We start from the raw sequence: 23,540 nt of genomic DNA on the forward strand, positions 1-23,540 counted from the left end.
TTGTCTGAACTGTTAATATTTCTTCACTTCAATGTTGCATTAATGAAGGCTGCAGGGGATGGAGAAAAAGACCTGGCTAATTAATTAAATCGGCAAAAAGCATCTTTAACTTTCCATCGTGCTGCCCTTTGCTTCCACCTAATGGGTGTTGGCATTTCTGGTCAGCAGCCACGTAGCACACACTGCTGTATGGAGCACTCAGCCACGGGTTTGCTAATTTTTCTGACCCATAAATCACTTGCATAAACTTTTAATGGTGAGGAAAAGTGCCTTTCATTCCAGCTTCCTCTTTTCACTGGGAAATGCAGCCTGATAACAGGCAGTGCTGGCCTGGTGTGTGGGGCCAGAGACTTTCCCGTCAGCAGAGGGGCTGTCTGCATTCATTCAGGAATTCTTTCCATTCCTCTCTTAGGCAGACTTTGGATGACATTAATATTATGTGTCTTGTCATAAGCTGTGCATTTGTAGCCAGTGGTGTATCAGACTGCACGTCTCAGGAATGTGGACTGCCAGTCCAGCTTTGGGTGCTGGTTGTGAGGTGTCTCCCCTCTCTTGTGCTCTGTCCCAGCTCCAGACTGGCCCTGGGCTCATTTGCCTACCAGGAATTTTCATGTGCTGGAGGAAACTCAGGTCTCAGGCCCTGCTCTGGCCTTGGGTGGTTGGGCAGCACCCCTACTTGGGAGCACCCTAACATATTCCCCAATACAAGGCTTGTCAGCTCAGGTGGTCATGACTCTCGTCCTGTTATCACACTGGCCATCATAGCTTCCTGTGACAGATGAGATCCTGGTGAGCTGATGGCTCCCTGGAAAGACAGACTGGATCTGACATGGGTCTGTGGGAAGCAGGACTGGGATTCCCAGCTGCACAGCTCCTGGAGCTAAACTCGAGTGCAGTTTCTTTCCAGTGCTGACATTGTCTTCTCCACAGGGTGAAGGGGTTGTGCTTTCAAGACAACATGGCTTGGTCACTTTGGTGCTGACACCCAGCATGGTGGGGAGGTTGTAGTGGCAGGGCCAGGCAGCCCTGGGCACTGAGGCATTCCTGGAAGGGGATTTACGGGAGGTTGTGCCCCCACACTGCGTGAGCAGCATACTGCAGGCTTCTTTGGGACCCATGAAAAACAGAGTTTAGCTAGGAAGGCCATTCCTGGAGAGAGATCATCCTCTATCTACGATGCTGAGGGTAAAGTCCTCTGCCCTGAGCTCAAAAATGTGATAGTGCTGAGAAAATCATGGAGAACGCAGGAGCTGGGACTGAGGGAGCCTGCCGAAGTTGTGCCTCCATGTCCTGTGTGGCCTGGCACATGGGTGCAGCTCTGAGCTTTCATCCCTGGCCTACAGCAGCTGAAGACACCATTTTGGCACAGAAGGGCACTTCAGTGTCATGCCAGGAGTCTGAAGTTGTCACCAATTTGAATGAAGAGAAGCAGACTGCAGGTATATTAACATTTAATGAAGAGGTGCAGAGCCTGCAGAGGCTGCGTCCTCTGCAACACTCTCGTCAGTCCGATGGTGTTTCTGCTGCCATTTGGATCACGATGGGATGGAGGGTGGTAGGGCAGGCAGCTGTTGACTTTATCCCTTCCATACAAACCACAGGTGAGGGTGAGGACCTCCAGGCCAGGCAAGGTGCATTTCCTACCCAGACAGCCAAGAACCAAGAGGTGCTGAAGGCTCTTATGGCAGCTTGTGCTGTACAGCGCCCCGATGTCTGCCCTGTCGTCGTGCTGCCAGATTAGGGCAGAAATGTCATGTAATGGGGCTGCAAAGCGGTGTCAATGATTTCCAAGGAACTCAGGCTGAGGTTTTTCTAGTGGTCTAAATCCCTGTGTGCAAACCAGTACATCAGGATTTAAGCAATTAATTCCTAATCGTGCCAAATGCCTTCAGGAGCCCAGCTTCAGTACTGAGAGCTTAAAATGGTTTTCCACTGTACCACAGATAATTTGGGTAAAGCAAAGAGAGTGGTCTCTTGGCATTTCCAGCTTCAAGGTGTGAGAGTGTTCCGTAAGTGACATTTGTATTCAGAGAGCCCTCCCATGCATTTGTATTGTAGGCATCTATTACTGGGAAGGCACCATAGCAAATAAAAAGGGTATTCTTTATACCCTGGAAAGGGAGTTCATTAGATGGAAAAGCCATTCTTGCTTAGTAAGAAATGAATCTAAAACTGCCTCAGAGCTGCTATTCTCATCAAGTTTCAATGTTAGCAGTTTTAACCAAGAGCTAATTGAGCAATCTTAGAAAGTGGAGTAATTCCATTATTCAGCTATACTTTGTACAAGGCTACTGCTAGCTGCAAGAGGAGCACAAATGACTTTCATCAAGCCAGGAACTGCCAGCATTCTTGCCTTTTACTACTTTTTCTTTCAGAAAAAAAGTAGGTCTTTTGGTCTTTTGGCAACTGTCATTGGCAGCAGGAGCTCCACACCAACATTGCAAGGCTCATATGTAACACTGCTATCCAATTTTTTTGGATAACAAGGGATTTGATTTTCATAACTCTCAAGCAGCAGTGCTGTTCCAGAGTGGATGGCTGAAGATGCCCATTTGTTGGATAGGCAGAGTGTCACCAGGAAGACAGTGCACTGTTCTTGCAGGATTTTGCATGGAAAAGAGCCATTGCAAGTGCCGGTCCAGCTACTCGCCAAAGAGTGTGATTCTGTCGTTGGCTGCACTCTCAGGGGATGCAGGATTAGGTAATGTTGCTTTTAGAAGAGCTTTTATAGAAACCTCTCAAGTTCCTTTGCTTCATGGAAGAGCTGTAATCAAAAATAAACGAACATGTTTTAAAGAAAAGAAGAAATAGTCGTACCACATCCAGCATCTTTGGACTTAACACCTTGGAGAGGGTTTGTTGGTTGAGCCGTGGTGCTGTTTCTTTGCTGCTTTCCTTCAGCTGCTGCTGCTGTTGGATGTGCATGGGACTGTTTGCAGCCTTTTGTGGAAGGTGACTTTTCTCTGAGTAAATGCAGTAGGATTTAGAGTCCCATTCCCAGGAGGTGTCTGTAGATCTCCTGTTTGTTATGAGAGTGTGCTGTAACCGTAATCCCCTCCAAGCCAGCGGAGAGCAAGGGCTCTCAGCAGTGTACTGCCTTTAGCAAGGGGACATATATCCATCACTGTCTTCAGAGCCCTCTCAGACACACACAAACTGCCTGCAATGGCACTGTTTGGTTCGAACACAAACCAGTTGTGATGCTTTCAAAGCTATACAGTCCTAACCCTGTTTGGACCCAGTGTAAAGCAGAACACTTGAGGCAAGCACATAAATATGAATTGGGAAACAAACCCATGCTGAGCTGGGATGGTAAATCCATCCATAGATGGGAAGGAGTTTGAACAGCACAACCTTTGTTCCCTGTGCAGGAGGGAGCAAGTGCTGTGAGGGAAAGGCAAGATGGAGAGGAGCAAATGGGATTTTGTAATGCATTAGGAGAAGGAAGTTTGGTAACCTTTGTAGAAAAGATTGGTCACATTTGACCCAAGTCTGAGCTGCTGGAAAGATGCTGGGGATTTACCTGGTAGCAGCTCATTCAGCCAGAGGGACCACCAATTAAAGGAGGGCTCTGGATCCAGCTCAGAACTGTTCATCTTTGCCCCTTTAGGAGCAGGTTTCCACCATGAGCTGCACAAGAAGAAAGGACCAACTTGTCCAGCCTGTCAAAAGCAAAAGACCCTGCCATGGGAAAGCTGCATGATGTTTTGGGTTTATCTCTCACGCCTCAGCTGTGATAACTCTTCCAATACCTGGGTACACCCATCATTTGCATCTTGCAGGAGGGGAAGAAGGTGAAGAAGGCAGCATGGGGCAAGAGCTGTGCTTGTCTGTCCAGCCCCACCTCACCACCATTTGCTCTGAAGCCTGGAGGTCTGTTACACTGGTGGAATAGCAGATGTTTTAGTGGCATTTCGCTTTAAGCAAGCTGCCTGCCTCCTTCCTGCACTTACTGGATTGCAAACAAAGTACTCCTTGTCTTTCCCTTTCAGCAAACCTTGCTTAGCTAATGTCGTTTGTCAAGTTAATCAGGGAGAGTGGGCACTTTCATGGCTGCTGTATAGCCTGACTGCATTGCCATGGAGACAAGCAGCCAGATAGACATTTTACTTGCCCTGCCTTGCTCTGCAGAGATTAGACATGAGAAACCAATATTTTATTTGCCATCAACCCATGATATTGCTGAGGGTGACAGTATTTTTTTAAAGTTGTTGTCAAGAGATTGGGATGGGTCTACCTAACCTTTTAGGGAGCAAATAGTAGTGCTGCTACTAAAGCAATTCCAGGGTCTGAATGTATAGTTCCTCTTCACATGTCCCATGGATGCCTGATTCTGGTAGGAGCTTTCTGAGAGGAGTTACAGCCCAGAAGCTTGGGTTTGGGGCTGTCATCGCGGACAGGACATCAGTCCTCTTCAGCTGAATAGTTTCATAGGTGGCTCTTTGCCTACAGGAGCTGTGACCATCAATTAAGATACTTTGAAAAGCAGCAAGGCCTGCATTTAAGAGCATCTCAGGAGCCTGAAATCTCCCCAGCAGCTGATGAGATTTAGGCACTTGCATGCCTTAGTCACGTTTGAAATTCAGAGGTGAGTGTAAACCATACACTCTGGTTGATCTTTTGCATAAGGCAGATCATAAGCAAAACCTGGGTATTGAAAGAACTGAAAGAAGATGTACATGTTACAGAGCTCACAAGCCATCCCATCACTCCTTCTCCTCTCTCTTGTATGTGCACATGTTAAATGGTGCACTGAACACGTTTGGAAACACTCTCTCCTGCAGCCTGGGTAAACAGGACAGCTGGGATCTGCAGGCACTTATGGGAGAAACAGCCACCTGCTGACCTCTAGCCCTGTCTGTAGGATGGCAGAGGAAACCTCACATCAGCACAGAAAGGGCAAAAGTTCAGATCAGATTGTTTATGGGATTTTGTGGAGCTAGAAGCCAAGGATAGCTCAGCTAATCCAGAGGAAACTGTAGCAATGGTGTTAGAATGCATTTCACGTGGGATTCATTCAGTGCATGTTCAGATGGACCAGTCTTTCTGTCTCCATTTTTTTAGCCATGAAATATTTTTCTTTGCACTCCCATCTGCCAGCTGCACTGAGCCAAACTCCAAGCTAGGCTGTTTCAAGAAAAAAGTAAAAAAAAAAAGCCCAAACCAAAACCCTTGTCCTTTGACTTGCTGACAAGTTACCAGGGCTTCAAGCACAGCTCCCAGTAACATCAGCACCAGGCACTGGTCTGGGTCCAGGCTGCTGCCAGCCAGTCTCCACTGCCACCAGCCTCAGCATTCATTTCTTTTCTCCAAGCCACAGCATAGTGCTTGCCAAGTTGAAGCTCTGGTGAGGACATGAGTTTAAAGTGAAACTAAAAGGCCATGTGGGGAGGGCAGAAAGGCAGCAGCTTTGCTGTGCCCTCCTGCTCCTCAGCACCTGAAGCATTGCCAGCTTTATGGGCTGTCCTAACCCTGGCTCATCCAACCAAGTCACCAATATCCCATGCAGCGTGAGCCCCTCTTGGGAATAAGGTTTTCCTTTTAGGTGCAATGAGACCACCATGTTAAGCTGTTTGATGCAGATCTTGCCTCCCTCATGTCCTGAGCCACAGACCCCCTTGCTCTGCTGGAAGAGGTGACATAGCTTCATTCCTGGCACAGGTGCCAGCTTCTTTGCTCTCCCTAGCCTGTTCCCTCTGACCCTGGCAGGCTCTCATGTGCTATGGATTAGCCCAGCTATGACTTGTGCCTTCTGGAAGCTGCTTTCCTCTCCCTGGGGACAAGCTCTTGATGTTTTGAACAAATCTGGTTAGGAGTTATTATGGAGCAGCCCCACACTGTTCTTCCCTTTCAAGCTTGCAGGACTTCTGCAATGTGTGGGGAGCAGCTCTATGACCCCGCAGTGATCCAGAGCTGCATTCAGTACAACCTACAAGGATATCTCCAGGAAATTGTAAAAGCCCAAGCCCCAGAATAGTAAAACAAAATGTAGAACTTAATAATCAGGTGGAAATTGCATCCAACCTGAATTGTCACTGGAGGTAAGTGATGAAGCTTCACACCCCAGTGCTCAAGAGGAACAGGAATGACAGGGACTGCTTGAGCACTCACTTACAGTTTTTGTCTCTGGGACATGTGATGAGCATGTTGTGTCTGTGACAAGGAGGAAATTTTGTTCATGGTTGTTTATTGCTTTGTCTTTAAAAATGGGTTTGCATTTCACTCAGTAAAGGCCACTTCTCTCCATGGCCCACACATGCATCTGTGAGCTGGGGCTAGAGCTGGAAAAGTCTCCTTGTTTCCTTTCACCAAAGTCCAAGGAAAGGAGAGGTGCTGCCTCTGTTTTCTGTGCCTGACTACGAGCTGGCTTGGGCAAAAAGGGCTTCCCAGAAGTGAGCATGGGCTGGCACAGCCTCACACCTGTCCTCAGGCCACTCTTCCCCACGTGCCTCTGGTGTGAGAGCTGGTGGGTCACCCACACCCAGGAGGTGGGGATGGCTGTGCCGTAACCCACTGGGTGCCTCTGGCTGTCCCACCCCCGAGGTGCCCAGCGCCCCGGGCCATGCTGTCCTGCACCCCCCGGAGCCGGTGGCCATAGAGGGACCGTGGTTGCCATCTACCGGCTCAGCTGCACAGGAGCAGGAGGAGCCTGGCTCAGCCCTCCTGGAAGTGGCCCCTCAGGAGTGTGTCCTGATCCTGCTCGGGCCACCGGGCATTGCCCACCCCTGACCCAGCCCTTGGCCTCTGGTAGCATCTCCCCATGGGCAAGTGTTCCAGGGGACAGGGCTGGCAGCCCATTCCCATTTAGGCTGTGCTGCTTGCCCCTGCCCTCACTACCCCTCTGCCAGGGTGTCTCTCCTGCCCTCCTTGTGGAGGCTGAAGTGTTGGCCTCTGGCACAAAATACTCTGGGAGAATCCACAAGGCTCTAATAAGGGAGCTCCTTCCCATTAAAGACTGATATTTCTACTGCTGATTATCACTGTCAGGTGCTTTATCCTTCTCTGGGCTTGTCTTTATTTCCTTTCCCTTTGGAGTTCTTGGCAAATACTCCCAGACTGGGAATGTATTGCTGCTGTAGCGAGTATCCCAGGAGAACAGCACCCTGCACCCCTCACCTGGCCAGTCTCCCCAGCAATGGCTGGGGCTGGGACCTGCAGGACTACTGGCTCCAACCCTGGTCCCCCAGCCAGCCCTGAAAAATCGCTGCTTTGCCTGCAGGAGTGATGGGGCTGAGCTGATGTAATCAGGGCCAGCTTGCTCAGGCATTGCTGGGAGGATGAGGTTACTTCTGTTAATTTATTATCTTTTTTGGCAATTAGCACCAGTTAGCAGCCCTGGGAATACATGCAGCAAATAGCAGGAAACCCAGTTAAGCACATCTTTCTGCTTATCTAAGCCCAGTTAAACAAGCCTCCTGTGGCACAGCCTTGCAGCTGGTAGCACAACCCATAAATGCACCAAAGATGATCCCAAGTGCTGGGATTGCTTTCCTTAGCAGTGTGTAACTCCTGAGGTTTACATTCAATGTGTGTATGTTCAGAGTTGGAAGATGAGGGGCTCACCCCAGCCTGGAATCCCCCAGCAGCGTGCAGGTTGCATGGAGGAGCCTCCGGAGTCCCTGCGTTGGCTGAATGCCAAAGGCAGCACCACTTGAGTGATGCTGGTGGCTTGCCCTGCCCAGGGACTGGCTGTGTTGTGCTGTGGGTGGAAGCCCAGCCTGGGGCAGGGCTCAGTGGCTGGGCCTGACCACACATGTCGAGCTCGGGATGGGGGAGTGAGTGAGACACTGTTTTCTCTGGCCCAGGAAGACAGAGATGTGTGTTTGTTTTCCATGCTATCTTTCGCACGGCGTTTGTTTTGCTTGTCAAGCGTTCCAGGAGATAAAATGACCTAAAGGGAGATTATTTTATCCTAATTTAAGCTGTCAATTTATCACTGACTTCTGCTTGTCTGTGCCAGCAGGACAGCTTACTCTGAGTCCCTGGGGAAGCCTCAGCTAGAAAGTGAGAATCTGGGGGGGATTTGCTGCAGTCTCACATCTAATCTGTGCTTATGACAGCAACTACAAGCTCCTCCTGCATTCCCCTGTGTCATATTAGTTCCCATCATGGTGGACTGGCTTGGCTTCCCAGGGGACTCCCCTCTCTAACTGGGGCTTGGGGTTGTTTTGCTCATGCTGCAGGCTGGTGGAAGAGTTCATGCTGCTGGCAAACATGGCCGTGGCTCATCAGATCTATCGCTGCTTCCCCAAGAAGGCCTTCCTTCGCCGCCACCCAACACCCCAAACCAAGCTGCTGAAAGACCTCATGGACTTCTGCAACCAAGTCGGCCTCAACATTGACTTCAGCAGTGCCGGGGCCCTGCATGTGAGTGGACTGGCCTGGTGGGCAGCAGGACCACTGGGGGCATGTTTGTGGCAACATGTGGCTTACTCCCTGTCCCTCTCTGCCCAAACAAAGCTGACAATTATTCCATGCCAAAACAAAACACCTCCCTCACTTGCTTTTGATCCCACTAGCACTGGGCAAGGATGGCCCAGCCTGTGCTGGTCTGCCATGCTGTGCACAGAGGTTAGAATGGCAAAGGAAAGACCATGCAATTGTCACCAGCACTGCCCTCCCTGCAACGAGCAGGATGTTTCAGTGCAGGAGCACTCACTGGGACACCCAGATTTCCTTCTCTGCCTTCTTTAGTCAGGTCTTGGGCAGGGAATTTACTCCATAACACACGGAAAGTAACTCTGCAAGTGGGTGTTTCTGTCTGGGCTGCTGTAGGTCTCAGGAAGGGCTGGGTGGGGAGCAGAGTGACTGGGAAGGACTGGAGAGTGGTGCTGGGAAAGGTTACATGCAGCCAGTGCGAGAGGTATCCGACCGCTCCTCTGCTGAGCGTGTCCCGAGGCTGAACTCCAGCTGAACAGCACAGCACAGGTTCCAGGATTTTCTTTACTCGTTGCAACTGGACTGTGGATAATCCTCTGTTAATCCCATTCCCACTGGCCTCCTGCACACCCCTCCATCAGCCGGGAATGCTTTTCCCACTTGCTGGCTGCGCCCAGGCTATGTCAGCAGATGTGGGGCTGCTCATTCAGCTCCTCTCCTGCACTTTGAACCCTCCAGCCCTTCTTCACTGCTAGCCCCAGGCAGTGACCTCCCATATCCACATCTCCCCAGAGTGCCATTAGTCAGTGTGTTGAAGCTCTCAGTAGCTGGAGGAGAGCCAGGCACAGGTCAGGGGAGGGTTTACAGGTGCTCTTGCACACTGCAGGACTGGATACAGAGTCAGCAGTCCCTATGCCCTTGGTGCTCCCTACCACTGACTCCAGGAGGTGGGTCAGTACTCAGGACTCTGTGTGCAGTCCTGCCAGGGCTGCTGGGACCACAGGAGAGCCCAACTTCATGTGCACCTTTTGACTTAGGAGGGGATTTGCAGAAAAAGGAGGAATTTGGCTTTGACAAGCTGCTGTTTCACCCAGTAAGGTTTGCCTGGGTTCCTTTACCACATAACATGCCAACACTGAATGCTCTCTCTTTTCTTCTCCAGAAAAGCTTAAAAGAACTATTTGGGACTGACAAATATTCCAGAGCAAGGAAAGAAGTGCTGACCTACATGTTCTCCAGGCCCATGCAGGTGAGAACAGCATTGGACATGTCTTGCTGTAGCTGTAGCTCTCTGCTGACGCTCCATCTTCAGTCCTCGGCCCTTCTGCATTACCAAGCTGGTTGTTGCACACAGGGGGAGTGAATGAACGCTGAACATGGTGTTCCAGGGCTGCCAGCAGTTTCCCACAGTGCCTCCAGCTCTGTGTATCCCCTGAGCAACAGAGCTTCACTAAATGGCAGAGTCAAGCTGACTCTTTCCTTGCCCTCCCTAGTGTCCCTGTTGGGTTGTCCCGTGTTTGGATATGCTTCACCCTTGAAGTAGCATGTGGAGTGTCAGCAGACTCACAAGGACTCAACCTGCTCTGGTGGTGGGCTCCAGGGTTCTTGTTCTTGCCATTTCTTCACACTGTGGTATTCCAACTGGTCCAAAGAAGGAATCGAGAATGAGGATGATGTGGGGGTGTGGAACTGGCCATAAGCACAGTCTGGCATCTCTCTTAGAAGCAGAGCACTTCTGGAATCCCTTTGGTCTCTCTCCAGCCCAGGTGGCTTTCTGTGACGGTCTCTGCATGGAGGCTTGTGTTGGTCACACCAGTTGTCATGTTTGATGCAGCTGCAGCTCAGAACACTTATCACCATCAAAAAAAGTTTTTGTGAAGCATCAGCTGTACTTGCAGCTGGGCATGGGACAGCCTGTTTTGCAGGAAGTCCTACCCTACAGGGAGAAGGGGCATGTTCCTGAAGTGGTGTCTCTGCTGTGGCCTTCTTAGCACTGCAGGAATGAATCATCTTCCCAACATCACTCATTTGACTGTCACTGTTCTAATTAGCTTATTTGCTCCATTTACTCATTAGCAGTTGCCTGAAGTCCTGCTGTGCTTCAGGGACTTAATGCTTGCTTGCAACTGGGCTTGGGGTCTGAAGCTGTTTAGTAAATCACCCCCTCGTGTATGTGTCCAGCTCAGGAGTGCTGCTTTGTGAAGAGCAGGGAGTGTCCTCTGGAGCTCGCTGTGTTCTCCCAGATCCCATGTCCTGCTTTGAGTTATTTTGGTCCCTTCTGTCACATCTTCCTTTTTTGGTGGAAGGTGTACTGGTGACACGAATTCCTCAGAGTTCCTGTCTGGTCCTGCTGACTGTGGCACAAGCCTGGGCTTTTCCAGTAGAAGCATGTGGAGCAAACCTGGCTGTTGACCAGGATGGATGAGCAAGGAGAAGACAACTCATTTCTGCAGTGGCACCAAGGAGGAGATGGGCTTTTGGGGACGTGCTGACTTGCTGAGATTTTGCCTCTGTGGTCTCCTGAGGCTGTAGTTGGAGAAGTGATGGGTGTTCTCTGAGAGATACCTCACAGGGGGTTCTGTTAAGATTTAGCCCTGTGAATACACGTTAGATCTGTATGCGAAAGAGGTATCAAGGCTTTGGGGATGAAGTGTTCTGCACAGTAGATACCAGGCAGAAGGTTTGGGAAAGAAGGAAGGACTTTCAAATATATTGCATGAGACATGATTTTGGCAGGAACTAGACGCATTTCATCATCAGAAGACCAAGGTGCCCGTGAGTTCAGGTGTGCTGTGCAGTCCACTCATACCTGGCAAACCTGCTGCCTGGCACAGTCCCATAATAGGCAAAACTGTTTACAGCTGAGCCTGTTGGCCCTGCAGGGCAGATTGGGTCTGGATGGTGAGCAGCATTCCCATTTGCTGGCACTCCCCAGCAGGGCGGTACTGCTGCATGTGATAGGTGCTCTCATTATTGGAAGTGATGCATGAGCCAGAAGAAGCAGAAATCAGTCTTGATCATGGGTTGAGCTTATGCAATTCAGTTTGTATATGGAGTTTCAGACTAGCCCAAAGCCATCAACCAGGTGAACAGATGCCCCCCTCCCATCTTCAGGGCAGCTTTCCAATCTGACCCAGTGTATGCTTATGGCAGTGGGTCCATATGACCTCCAGTCCATAAGGAAGGACCATAGCACTGCAGTGGTCTCTGGTCTTTGACCACAGTCAGTGTGGGGTGGACTCACAGCTCCTCAGAACCCTGAGCAGTTCAGATTCCCATTGCTGTTCCTACTGCTAAATGTGGAGGACGGATAATTTAAAGCCATGTTAATACCCCTCAGAAAGGGCAGACGGCTTCTGGGAGGAAGGAGCTTTCCCTGGGAGGAGTATTTTTTGCTGTCTGCCACCAATATCAGAGCAGATGGATGGATCAGCCCCATCCTGCCGGATGTCACAGTCCCTCACAGGGCAGAGGACAGATTTGAGTGTTGGCAGCTGTGGAGCAGAGCCACACAGGGGCCCATGATGGTGTCAGGGGCTGGGCCATCGCTCTGACAGATGGTGCAGCGAGACGGTCTGGTCAGGGCACTGAGGAGTCACCTGTATCCCTGCACATGTCTCAGCTCCCAGTGATAAAGCCAGTGTTTCAGGGACAAGGCTGCAGCTAAATCAGCCAAAACAACTTGGTCTCAGGTTTAACCCCTGGTTGTGCCAAGCCTGTGTCTTCCATCTTCACTGCATGCTGGTGGTCAAGGCATCAGCATCTTGGAGGAGAAGGGAGGCGGGAAGCAACTGGTCATGCATGTGTCTGGGTGAGTGCCTGGCTTGCCATGCCTGGAGCCTTGTAACAGACGAAGGAGCAGTGACATACCATTTTTCAGGGGCTCAGTCACTCGGGGATTCAATCTGTCCATGAAAGAAAAGCTGCCCCTGGTTGGCTGGAGCTGATTTATTTCCAGTTCTCCAGGGATTGCAGCAAACCCTGGGGATTTGAGACCACTTGTGAATCAAATTTGTTAATGAGAGAACATCTGCTTTATGCCAGGGTAGTGTCACTGGGCAGTGCTGTCACGGTGGTGAGGACAGGTATCAGATATGGGTTGGACTGAGCTCCCTGCAGTGTGTGACCCTGCTGAAGCCCAAAGGACTGTTTTTACTATGATACCCAAGCTGATGCCAATGTCAGTGAGTCATGAGCTGCCAAAAGGGTGTCCAAAATGGTGCTGGACACTGCAGTGGCTGGGTTTGGCCAGCACATCCATCAAGGTGAAGTGTCCCAGACAACAGCAAGCAGCACGGGACCTTCAGCATATTTTCTAACTTGAAACGAGGCAGAGCATAACCTGAAACACTGCTGGGCATATGACAGGGATGGGCCCTTCACAAGGGCTTTCTTGTAGCAGAGATTTTGACTGATGCTCTGTTTTCTACCTGCCTGGCATTGCAAGGACCTTCCTCTCTTCTGCCCAGAAGCTTGGCACAAGTGCCTGTAAACACCCTGCGATTTCATGCTGTCTGTCTGCAGAAGGGCACTAATCTTCTCCTGCAGCAGCCTCCAGCGCTTGGCGTCTCTCCCTGCCCAGCAGAGCCTCGTGCGGTGGGAGCCGAGCTAATTGAGTGGAGACCATACTTTGTGGAGTCCATCAGAAACAATTTAATTCTGGGTTGTGGAAATTGGCAGCTACCACAGCTCCTATCCCAGCTCTTGGGTCTCATAATAAGGCCAGGACTGATGGTGCTTTTTTTAACCTGCTCTATTTACTTGCCCGGATCAGTGCGTTGCTGCTCAGCAGGAGCTGGCTGTGCTGCTGGGCTGGAGAGCAGAGGATCCAGCTGCCCAAACCGAGGATCCCAGGACAGCTCTGTAATCAGAGCTGGCTACTCCTGTTTTTTTTAAATCACTTACTCTTATTTTTAAATGGGTTCATTCAATCGCCACTGTGCCGTGACCCTGCCGCAACCCCCGTGACCTGCACAGCCTCCCCTCCCTGCCTGGGCTCGGCCCCCATTGTTTTCCCAGCCCTGAGAGCTGGTGCCTCACAGATGTAAAAATAAAAGCTGTACCATGTGCGATAACAGGGGTGACACAGGAGAGGCTGAAGAGGCTGCTGTGCAGCATGGTGCCACGGTCACACTGGTGTTGGTTTAGATGAGCAGTTCAGCCACTTGGCTTCCCAGCTGTTACAGTGGGATGGAGCAGCAGGGATCACAGCGGAGCTGTCTCTTCCTCCTCAGTGAATGGAGAAGCCACTTACCCCATCCCCCAGTGCTCTCCAGGTAGGCACAACGGGTGTATAGAGGCTGCAGCCAGACCCAGAACCACAGAGCCTTGCACAGGAGCCACTCTCTGAGGCCCTTTGTTGGGAAAGCATCTGAGGTGGGCACAGAACAAGCTGGGCTCTCCCCTGGAAGATAGAAGGTTGGTGAATGAGCTCCAGGACCTAAGCAGAAGCAGAAAACTGCTTAAACCCATGTGTGATGTAAAAGTTGGTGCAGTCCTTGGTGACAAGTGAGGTCAGCTGGCATCCAGCAACTCCCTGCAGTGGCTTTGCCCCTGTTGCTCTGTGCTCAGTTTCTGCAGTTTCCGCCTTGTCCCTGCACAGCCCAAACTCAGCAGCAGGTGAAGGACCATCAGCACACATGACATCATCAGAAGGACCATTGGCTGCTGGAGCTATGTCTCATGGATCCAAACTTCTCCAGCCTCATGCAGGGTCCTACCACCATCCTTGCTCACAGCCTTCCTTTGTTTCTCACCCCTTTCAGGTGGCTCTCTACTTCTGCACTGGTGTCTTGGAGGACGAGACCCTCTTTCGCCACTATGCCCTGAACGTGCCCTTCTACACACACTTCACCTCCCCCATCCGCCGCTATGCCGACATCATCGTGCACCGACTCCTCTCCGCCTCACTCGGTGGGTCTGCCTGGCCCCTCCTGGGGGTGACCTGGGTGCAGGGGCCCATGGCATGGTTCCATAACAGGAGGGAGAGTGTGCATGTCATTGTCACTTGACCCCTTTGCAGGTGTCAGCTCCCCCATTAAGATGGAGAAAGAAGACATTCAGAGACAGGCAGAGCACTGCAACGACCGGAAGATGGCTTCCAAGAGGGTGCAGGAGCTCAGCACTGACCTCTTCTTCTCCGTCTTTGTCAGGGTGAGAGCCTAGACTATCTTCCCCAAAGCATCTCTAGATTTCCCTGTGAAGGCTCAGCCTAGATGCTACCAGGCAGAAGGCTGTGGCTGCCCACTTGGCCTTAGGAAAGGCAAACAGTGACAGGATTCCAGATTCCAGGACCTGGAGTCACAGGCTCCCTTGGGGATGGCTGGATGAGGGTGCTGTGTAGTAACAGCCCTGTCTCTTGACAGGAATGTGGTCCTCTGGAATCTGAAGCCATGGTGATGGGTGTCCTGAGCCAGGCCTTTGATGTCCTGGTGCTGAAGTTTGGAGTACAGAAGCGTATCTACTGCAATGTAAGTTCCTCACCAGTGTGAGTGCCTCTCTGCTGCCTCACCAGAGAGGGCTGCAGCAGCCTGGCATCACTGGAGGCAGTGGATGTCCTGGTGCCCTTTTGTGTCAGCCCTGCAACCTGCAGAGCTGCACCCAAGCCAAGCCAACCAGATGGGAGGGAGCTTTCATGGGATTTCCACTCCATCCCTCAGCCTGGGCAGGCACGAGGGACTAGAGGGTCTGGATCAGCCCAGTCTCTGAGGACCAGCTTCATCCTGTGATGTGCTGGGGTTGATCTAGCCTAGGTAAAAGGGAATAAAGCCAGATTCAGGGAAACAGAGATGAGCATGGATCTGAAGGGAGGATGGGGAGCGAGGCTGGTTTTCATTTCATTTAATCAGACAGTTTATCTGGGGCTGTGACAGCAGCACTGTGGGCCAGCACCTGCAGTTGGTGACAGCATCCTCTCTTAATAACCTGGTTATATGGCTGGCAATGACATCTTTAAACAGGACATAGAGCATGATGTATGGGCTGGTGTTGTATCACAGCAGCACCTGATTTACGTGCTAGGCTCAGGCTCACAGGCTGCTGCATCCGAGTTGTTACAGAGCATGCTGGGCAAAAGCAGCGTCAGCCCCATCCGAGGGCGAGGAGGAAGAGGAGAGCTGAGTAGGGGGCTGTTCCCAACACTCTCTCTGCCTGCAGGCGCTGCCCTTGCTGAACTTCCGCTTCCAGAAGGTGGGGAAGAAGCCAGAGCTGACGCTCATGTGGGAGCCAGAGGAGCTGGAGGAGGAATCTGTGCCCCAGGTAAGACCCCTGCAGGATGGGGCAGGCTCACAATAGCATGAGTCTGGCATGGAGGCTGAGTGCAACATGTGGATCCTCTGATGTCTGCAGGGACAGGTCCAGGAGTCAGGTCCTGCTGTGAGCCCAACTTCAGACTTAACCTCCTCTGACATCCAGCCCTACTCCATCCCATCGCTGCCCTCACATCTGACCCCTCCATGGCCTTCGGTCTCTGCCCTGCCTGCTGTGTGCCCTGCCTCTCAATTCAGTTTCCTCCAGGAATTGAATTAACTTGCTGTTTACTTCCTCCTTCCAGATCATCAATTAAGATGTTAAGTAAGATCAGACCTAAAGCAATTCCAGTCTAGACCCTTCCCCCAGTCCTGACATTCTTTGTCCACTCACTGACATAGCTCTTTCTTGGGGTTTCCATCCCTGAGTCAGAGTTGAGCCCCAGTTAGGAGAAATTTTTTAAATCAGACTCTCTGAGATGGAGTGTCAAATGGTTTAACAGCATCTGGAAATCTCTCTCTTGTGTCTCTGTCATCTATTAGCTTGGTAACTCAATCAAAGGGAGCAATCACATTTGTCTGGCTTGATTAAGTGGTGCTTCTTTGCCAGCTTTTGTCTGGCATCACTATAAAATCACAGCTGTGTTGACTGCTGTGATCTCTGCTTGCTGCCAGGGTGGGGATGGGAGGGCTGAATACCTCTCCCTGCACCACACTGGGGGCTCTGCACTTGAGCCCCATTGCCATCCAAGCCCCGCACAACCCATCCTTGCCCACTTAGGGCTGCTGATACAGAGCAGAGTCCTTTCCTTCCCTTTCCAGGGGAGATGTTGTGGTCAGAGCTGGCCGAGCTCCCTGGCTGCTGCGTGTGTTTCTGCAGGTCCCCCTCCCTTTGAAGCTGAGCTTTCATTTCTCAGCTTGGCTCAGAGAAGCTCCCTGGATGTGGCCTGAAGTGGCCTCAGTTCTTCCTTTCCTACAGGAGCGTGGATCTCTTACACCCTAGGATAGAGCTGCATGAAAAATGATGCCCCAGCATGAGCAGGGCCCATTTTGGTTAAGCAAACAGTTGGTATAGGAGACTCCTCCATGAACCCTCCACACCTCCTAAGAAAACACCATAGCTCTCCTGTGGGAGCAGGCTCTGAGCTGTCCTCTGAGCCAGCAGATCTCCAGCCCTGGGATGAGCCAGTTCCCTGCAAGCAGTGCTGAACCATGGTTGATGTCACCCAAACACCCAGTGGCACCAAGCACCCCACCACCCCACCCAGACGCAGTGCTTGGTATCTGCTTCCTGCTTTAGCTCCGACTGGTCAGACAGCAGGAACATCAGGGAAGGCTGTTAGTGGGAAGCTGGGCAGGGATCTGTGCTGGCTGTCCCTCCCATGGAGGGAAGGTGTTACCCCCATCTGTCCCTGAGCTCAAGATCACCAGGACCTCAATGGGCATCACTCAGGGCTGGAGTATGAAGTGGATCTAAGACGTAGAAGGATTTGATGTGAAATTGTTCTGTTTCACAGCAGTTCAGCAAAGGGATGAGGCAGGATTGCAAGGGAGAATCCTGATAACCCCAATGTGACTCCCCCAGATATGGGGGACTGCCCCTTGACCACCACCCCCTGCACTGCAGCCAGCTGGGGCAGGCAGGGGCTGGTGCTCAGTGGCCAGCAGCTCTCTGGGCAGCCAACCTGCAGAAGGATTTCCCTGTAGCTTGCTCCTTGCTGGCCAGTTTGGTACTTTTAAGTCTCAACGAGATTTTCCTGCTCTGAATGATTAATAGGGAGCAGCTGGCACTGAATGAGCTGGGAAGGGTTGGACGAGGTTATGCTGGTATCTCCGTGCCTGCTTCTCCTGCAGGCCAGCCCCGAGCAGATGGCCCCAGCAAGCCTGCAGCACAGGTCTTGGGGATGGGCTCCAGCAAGATAAGTCCCCAGATGCCTGGCCATGGCCCCGGGAAAGCCATTCCCAGTGTCCCAGCCAACTCCTGAACTCTGCTTCAAGGACAGACCAGATCGATGCCTCACATTTCTAATCCATACAATTGCAGGAAGAGCTGGGGTCAGAGGAGCATGGAGGTGGCAGCAGCAGCACTGCTCCTGAACAGGAGGGATTGATTCTCTGTGTGTTTTATTCCCTTGCATCTTTCTCATCCACCATGCTCTCTTCGTGGGTGTCCCCTCACTGTGAGAGCACAGGCAGATTGTTCCCTCCTTGTGAAATGTTGATAAAATGTTCACCATCGTGAGGAAAACTCTTCTTGCACAGCTCACCATTGGTGCTTGGCCAAGTTTCATTCAGGGATGATGTGCGGCTGAAGAGGGAAGGCATGGGCGGGCTTGAGGGAAGGTTGGGACCCAAAGCCAAGGGCACAATTGCCCACAATCCTTCCCAGAGTGTGCAAAGAACTTAAGTGGGGCCTGGTCAGGCTGGAATAAGTGAGGGTATTTTGGGAGGCTCATTTAGATCAGTTTGGGTTCCTTGGCTAGCTTCAGAGCCTGTGATATTGCCCTTAAAGATGCTGCCCCCAGCCCGAGGAGCACCCTGGACTGCAGCAGAGCTGTCTGAATCTATCCTGCCCCCTTCCTTGGCTCCTCATGGGTACCCTGGTGGAGGCACCAAAAACCCACCGCGACTAAGCAAATCTTAATGTGTTGTCAATCACCTGAAAACCCTCTTTCCTCTGTCTTTGTCTCTCTGGCTGAAGGTGATCAGCATTTTCACACTGGTGGAGGTGGTGCTGACAGCGGACAGTGGCCCCCTCAAGTACAGCGCCCTGCTGAAGAGACCAAGCTCAGAGAAGTGAGCTCGGGGAAGGCTGCGTGTACTCCCTGCTACCGGCCCTTCCTCACCTCCCAGGCCCTGTACCAGCACCTACCGGGAGCCGAAGGGACCCATGAGGACTTTGGAGTTTTGAGTTTTAAAACCAATGTGGTTTTATTTCTGGTTTGGATTTTAACTCCAGCTGGGAGCAGAGCTCAGGGCTTGAGCCTGCCCCAGACAGAGCACTTCTGCTCTTGGGTATTTTTAGCTTGATGCTTTCTTACTTTTTTTTAAAGCAGTCATGTCCATCCCCGGTCTCAGGTGCCGGTGGTGAGGGCTGAGTGGGAATGCATGTCCCTGGGAGCAGAGAGGGGCTGGCTCCACCATCACAGGTGGGATGTGGTGGGATGCGTTGGAATGCAGATGTGGGGCCATGCTGGAGGGTTTCATGCAGAGTTGTGTGTCATGTAATAAAAGCCGGGTCAGCAGCTGTGTGTGGAGCTCGTGCAGGTTTTATTTTGTGCCCTCCGTGTTCCCCCAGCTGGGGAATCCCAGCAGTAACTCATTTTTTGGGCAGCTTGGTGCCTCCCTCTGGCTCCACTTCCCAGTGATTATGAAATCCAAGCAATCTGAACACCTCTCCCAGCCCCAGATATGCTTGGGCAAAAGGTGTCAGAGATCAGGATAGTTGCTCCCAGCTCCCAGTCTGGCAGCTGATCCCTCAGTCTGAGCCTTCTCTGGGAGTCCCCATGTTATCTGCTACAGTCTCTCACACCTTGACCTCCAGCCTAACCCTCCTTGGGAACCCTGCAGCACCACGTCCTTGCTTCTCCCTGCCAGTGAGAGCATCCAGTGCCTCACAGACTGACCAACCTCTCTGCAATCTCCAGTCGCCTCTGCCTGCTCTCTGTTCCCGCATCCACCCTCCACACCATGCAGGATGTCTCCAGGTGAATGGGCTTCACTTCACCACAAGCAGTGGCTGGTAGGCAGATTGATATCTGGCAAGAAGGAATGGGTCCATTCTGCCCTGCATCACTCTTCTTCATCAGTGATGACAGCCTGGCACCAACACATCTGCCCTTGGCAAGAAGCAGAAGGTGTCAAAAACTGGGATGCCCAGCTGGGAATGGAGGATCAGGTGCTGGGCTGGGTCAAGTGGGTAAAAGACACTTCTCAGAAGCTGGTGAGTCCTGAAAGCCATCAGGGACACCTGCAGTGCTACCATGTGTGGATGTCACCTGGTGCTGGTGACATGGGGCTGTTCCCTGCCTGCAACAGACCTCACCATGCAGGTCTGCTGGCATGGGCTGCCCCAAGTGCACCCACCATATTGGGCACGGGCTGTCCCTGGACCTGACAGGCACCATGTGACTGTCCTCTGGGAGAGAGGACCGGAAGACACTGACACCAAAGCCAGGATGTCCATCCCCTACCCCTCAGCCCAGTGTCCCCTTCCGTGGGTTTGTCTCAGGGGAAACCAGGCAGATCCAGCCTTATCTGGCTCGGCCTGTCTGTGATAACAGCCCTTTGCTCTGCGACCTCCCTTCTGCTCCCTGGGGTCCTGCAGAAACTGCCCCCATGGGAGCTGGGGGCCACGAGGTGCCCGGCTCCCCAGGGACAGGCCGGAGGTCCTGCCTTGCTGGTGGGGGGCAGGGATAGCCCCAGGGAGGCCAGGACATTGGGAGGGCCCTGGGAGGGCTGGGAGATAGTCCCTGATGTTATCAGCCCATCGTCTCACAGGACAGGGAAGAGCTATAAAGGGCTGTCCTCTTGCCCTGGTCACAGGCAGCATTCCAGAAGGGAGCTGGGGTGGGCAGCATGGACCCTGGAACCTACCTGATCCTCTGCTTCCTCGCTCAGCTCACCACTGCAGCCTCTGTTGCAAGGGGCCGTGTGGGACAGTGGGGTAAGAACCCTTGGTGGGGGGGTGGTGGGTCTGGTGTCACTTCCCTGGGGGTCTCTGGGGACCATGTCACCTCCCCATGGGGCACCAGCAAAGGGGGACCCTCACAGCCACCTCTGGGTGGTCTGAGCCTTTGAATGGGGTGGTCGCACTTCCCCCCAAAGCAGGCCCTGTCCGTGTTCCCCCCATCCCTGCTGCCCCTAGTCAGTCCCTTGGCACTGACTTTGCCCGACCATTGCACCCTCACCATGGTGGCTCATGCTTAGGCACCCCATCCCCTCTGCCAAGAGGCACGAGGAACTTCCCTGCCAAACTGTGCCTCAGTTTCCCTCTCTGCAAGTGGGTTCTGAGCAATGCTGGGGTGCCAAAGACCATGCTGATCCCCAAGGGATTTCTGATCCTTCCTGGAAGGGAGCTTTAGAGCTGCTAAATTCACCTGTGGTGGAGGTGCCCATGCTGGAACCTTGGGGGGTGCCCCTGAAGACCCTCAGGGTGCCCAGTGCCCCTGCACCCCTGCCAGCTCTGCTCTCACCTCCAGATGCTGAGAAGACCCCAGGCTACTGGAATAAAGGGGCCAGGAGGAGGCTGGAGTCAGCCCTGGCATTGCAGCCAGGAGCACAGCGGGCCAAAAATATCATCCTCTTCATGGGTGACGGTGAGTGCCCTGGTCCCTGCCAGGCCCTCAGCAGCTGGTGGATGTGGCTGATCAGAAGACGGGGCTGCTGCAGGTCTCCAGGCAGTGCCTGGGCAGGGCAAGGCTGTCCCCTGGTCCCATCCCCGTGCCACCCTGTGACTCAGACAAGTCCACAGGCATGGGGCTGTCCACCATGTCAGCGGCTCGGATCTACAAGGGGCAGCTGGCTGGGGGCTCAGGCGAGGAGACCGTGTTGGCCATGGAGACCTTTCCCCACATGGCTCTAGCCAAGGTCAGTGGGGCAGTGCTGGGAGGGACAGTCCTGCTGCCCCTGTTTAAAATCCAACTGAACCCCTCTTGCTTCCAGACCTACACCATCGACAGGCAGGTGCCCGACAGTGCTGGCACAGGCACTGCCTACCTCTGTGGGGTGAAGGCCAATGCCAAGACTCTGGGGCTGAATGGGGCAGCCATCTATGGAAAATGCCGCACCACCTTTGGCAACGAGGTGGACTCCATCCTGCACCGTGCCAGGCTGGCGGGTACGGGGCAGCAGGCAAGCCTGTCAGAGAGCCTGGCATGGGCACTCTGCAGTGAAGAGCTGGATGGGCTCCCTGTAACCCCCTGCTCATGCTGCAGGCAAGTCAGTGGGCATTGTGACGACCACGCGGGTGCAGCACGCGTCCCCCGCGGCAGCCTACGCACACTCAGCCAGCCGGAGCTGGTACGCCGACGCCAACATGCCCAAGGAGGCTCTGCGGGACGGCTGCAAGGACATCGCCTACCAGCTGGTGCACAACACAGACATCAACGTGAGCTGGGGAGCGGGCGTGGGAGGGAGGGTCCACCAGGAATGTTGGGAGGGTCTGCTGAGCTCCCGGGCAGGTGATCCTGGGCGGCGGGAGGATGTACATGACCCCCAAGCGGACTCCGGACCCTGAATACCCTGAGGACCCAGATCAGAATGGCACCAGGAAGGACGGCCGGGACTTGATTGCTGAATGGCTGAGTGCCAAGCAGGTAACATGCTGGGACAGATGGGACGTGACTCTGGGCATGGGGCATGTGCCATTGGCACTGGCTCTGCTCTCGCCGACAGGGCGCCCGCTATGTCTGGAACAAGAAGGGCTTGGATGCAGTTGAAGATGACTCTGTGAACCACCTTATGGGTAGGAGCATCACTGCCTGTACCATGGGCAGTGCTTCCTCCTCCTCCCCTCTCCAGAGATGCTTGTAGGGGGACAGAGCAGCCTCACCATGGACCCCCCTTGCTGTGCTTCCCCAGGCCTCTTTGAGCCCAAGGACATGAGGTACGAGCTGAACCGCAACACATCCACGGACCCCTCCATTGTGGAGATGACAGAAAAGGCCATCCGTATCCTGCGCAGGAACCCCAATGGCTTCTTCCTCTTTGTGGAAGATGAGTAGCTCCAGGCAGTGTGGCTGGGACTGGCATGGGATGTGGGTCCTGGGAGCAGGTGGGAATCCAAGGGAATCAGGAAGAGGGTGACAGCTGCATTCCCCGTGCAGGTGGCAGGATCGACCATGGTCACCACAGTGGCCGGGCCAAGCAGGCGCTGATGGAGGCTGTCATGCTGGACCAGGCAGTGGCGCGGGCAGGAGAGCTCACCTCCCCCGCTGACACCTTGACAGTGGTGACAGCTGATCACTCCCATGTCTTCACCTTTGGAGGCAACACACCACGAGGCAACTCCATCTTTGGTGGGTCTTGGGGAGAGGCAATGAGCATCCCTCTCCACGCCTCACCTTTTTGCTTCCACTGGAGGCTGAGCTCGCCCAGGTGGGGAGTGAGATGGGAAGTGACAATGGTTTTCCCTGTGCCAGGGCTGGCTCCCAAGAAAGCCAAGGACAAGCGAGCCTACACCAGCATCCTTTATGGCAATGGTCCTGGCTACAGCATCCATGATGGCGGCCGTCCAGCTGCCAGCCTCCCCGCTGCAGGTAGGAGTCTGTGGGGATGGAATGGAGGCACAGGGTGGTGGGGGACAGCATCCCTCTGGCATGGTTGCTGGGGACGCACAGGGTCCTGGTGCCACTGCAAGGCTCAGAAGTCACTTGGGCAGGAATTGCCCTGATGCCAGGGTGATGGGATGTGCCCGCCCCCACGCATGACACCTCAGAGAGCCTTCTGCCCCAGCTCCATTTCTCCTCTCCCCCTTGCAGAGGACAAGGACTACAGGCAGCAGGCAGCTGTGCCACTGGAGATGGAGACTCACAGTGGGGAGGATGTGGTGGTGCTGGCCCAGGGGCCCATGGCCCACCTCTTCCACGGGGTGCAGGAGCAGCACTACATCGCCCACGCCATGGCCTATGCCGCATGCCTCGAGCCCTACGCCACAGAGCCTGAGTGCAGGACAGCCCGCAGGGCCTCCCGCGGCACCCAGTGCTCCCCACAGACTCTGCTCGCCCTCTTGGCCCTCTGTATGGCTGCCCTTGTGGTGGGAGGCTGAGAGCCCCTGGCTGAGTCCCATCGAAGGTCTTGGCAGCCAGGTCCCCACTGTGGCCAGAACCCAGGGATGAAATAAAACACAGGTTGTTTGTCTCTATCCACTGTGCAAAGGTTCACAGTGGCGGTCATCTCCTGAAGTGCTGCCCT

General features: G+C 53.3%; 2 protein-coding genes across 6 annotated transcripts in view; both read left to right on the forward strand.

The window, feature by feature from the left end:
* The window catches only part of DIS3L2 (DIS3 like 3'-5' exoribonuclease 2), a 183,139-nt gene extending 164,264 nt beyond the window's left edge, over positions 1–18,875 (forward strand). For all 5 annotated transcript variants that reach the window (XM_071566546.1, XM_071566545.1, XM_071566550.1 and 2 more), the window contains 7 exons: positions 8,184–8,367; positions 9,542–9,628; positions 14,145–14,292; positions 14,402–14,532; positions 14,745–14,849; positions 15,535–15,636; positions 18,328–18,875. In XM_071566546.1, the coding sequence (XP_071422647.1) occupies positions 8,184–8,367; positions 9,542–9,628; positions 14,145–14,292; positions 14,402–14,532; positions 14,745–14,849; positions 15,535–15,636; positions 18,328–18,426 (856 nt within the window). In that variant the 3' untranslated portion in view covers positions 18,427–18,875. The remainder of the gene's footprint in view (positions 1–8,183; positions 8,368–9,541; positions 9,629–14,144; positions 14,293–14,401; positions 14,533–14,744; positions 14,850–15,534; positions 15,637–18,327) is intronic.
* Positions 18,876–20,204: 1,329 nt separating this feature from the next.
* On the forward strand, positions 20,205–23,394 carry LOC139676747 (alkaline phosphatase, germ cell type-like). The gene is made up of 11 exons (XM_071566007.1): positions 20,205–20,292; positions 20,810–20,944; positions 21,100–21,215; positions 21,291–21,465; positions 21,563–21,735; positions 21,809–21,943; positions 22,023–22,092; positions 22,209–22,347; positions 22,437–22,645; positions 22,769–22,885; positions 23,108–23,394. Exons 1-11 carry the CDS (start codon positions 20,205–20,207, stop codon positions 23,392–23,394), a joined length of 1,644 nt encoding a protein of 547 aa, XP_071422108.1.
* The last annotated feature ends 146 nt before the right edge of the window (positions 23,395–23,540 follow it).

This window comes from Pithys albifrons, chromosome 11 (genome assembly GCF_047495875.1).
Source record: "Pithys albifrons albifrons isolate INPA30051 chromosome 11, PitAlb_v1, whole genome shotgun sequence".
NCBI classification, from domain to species: Eukaryota; Metazoa; Chordata; class Aves; order Passeriformes; family Thamnophilidae; genus Pithys; species Pithys albifrons.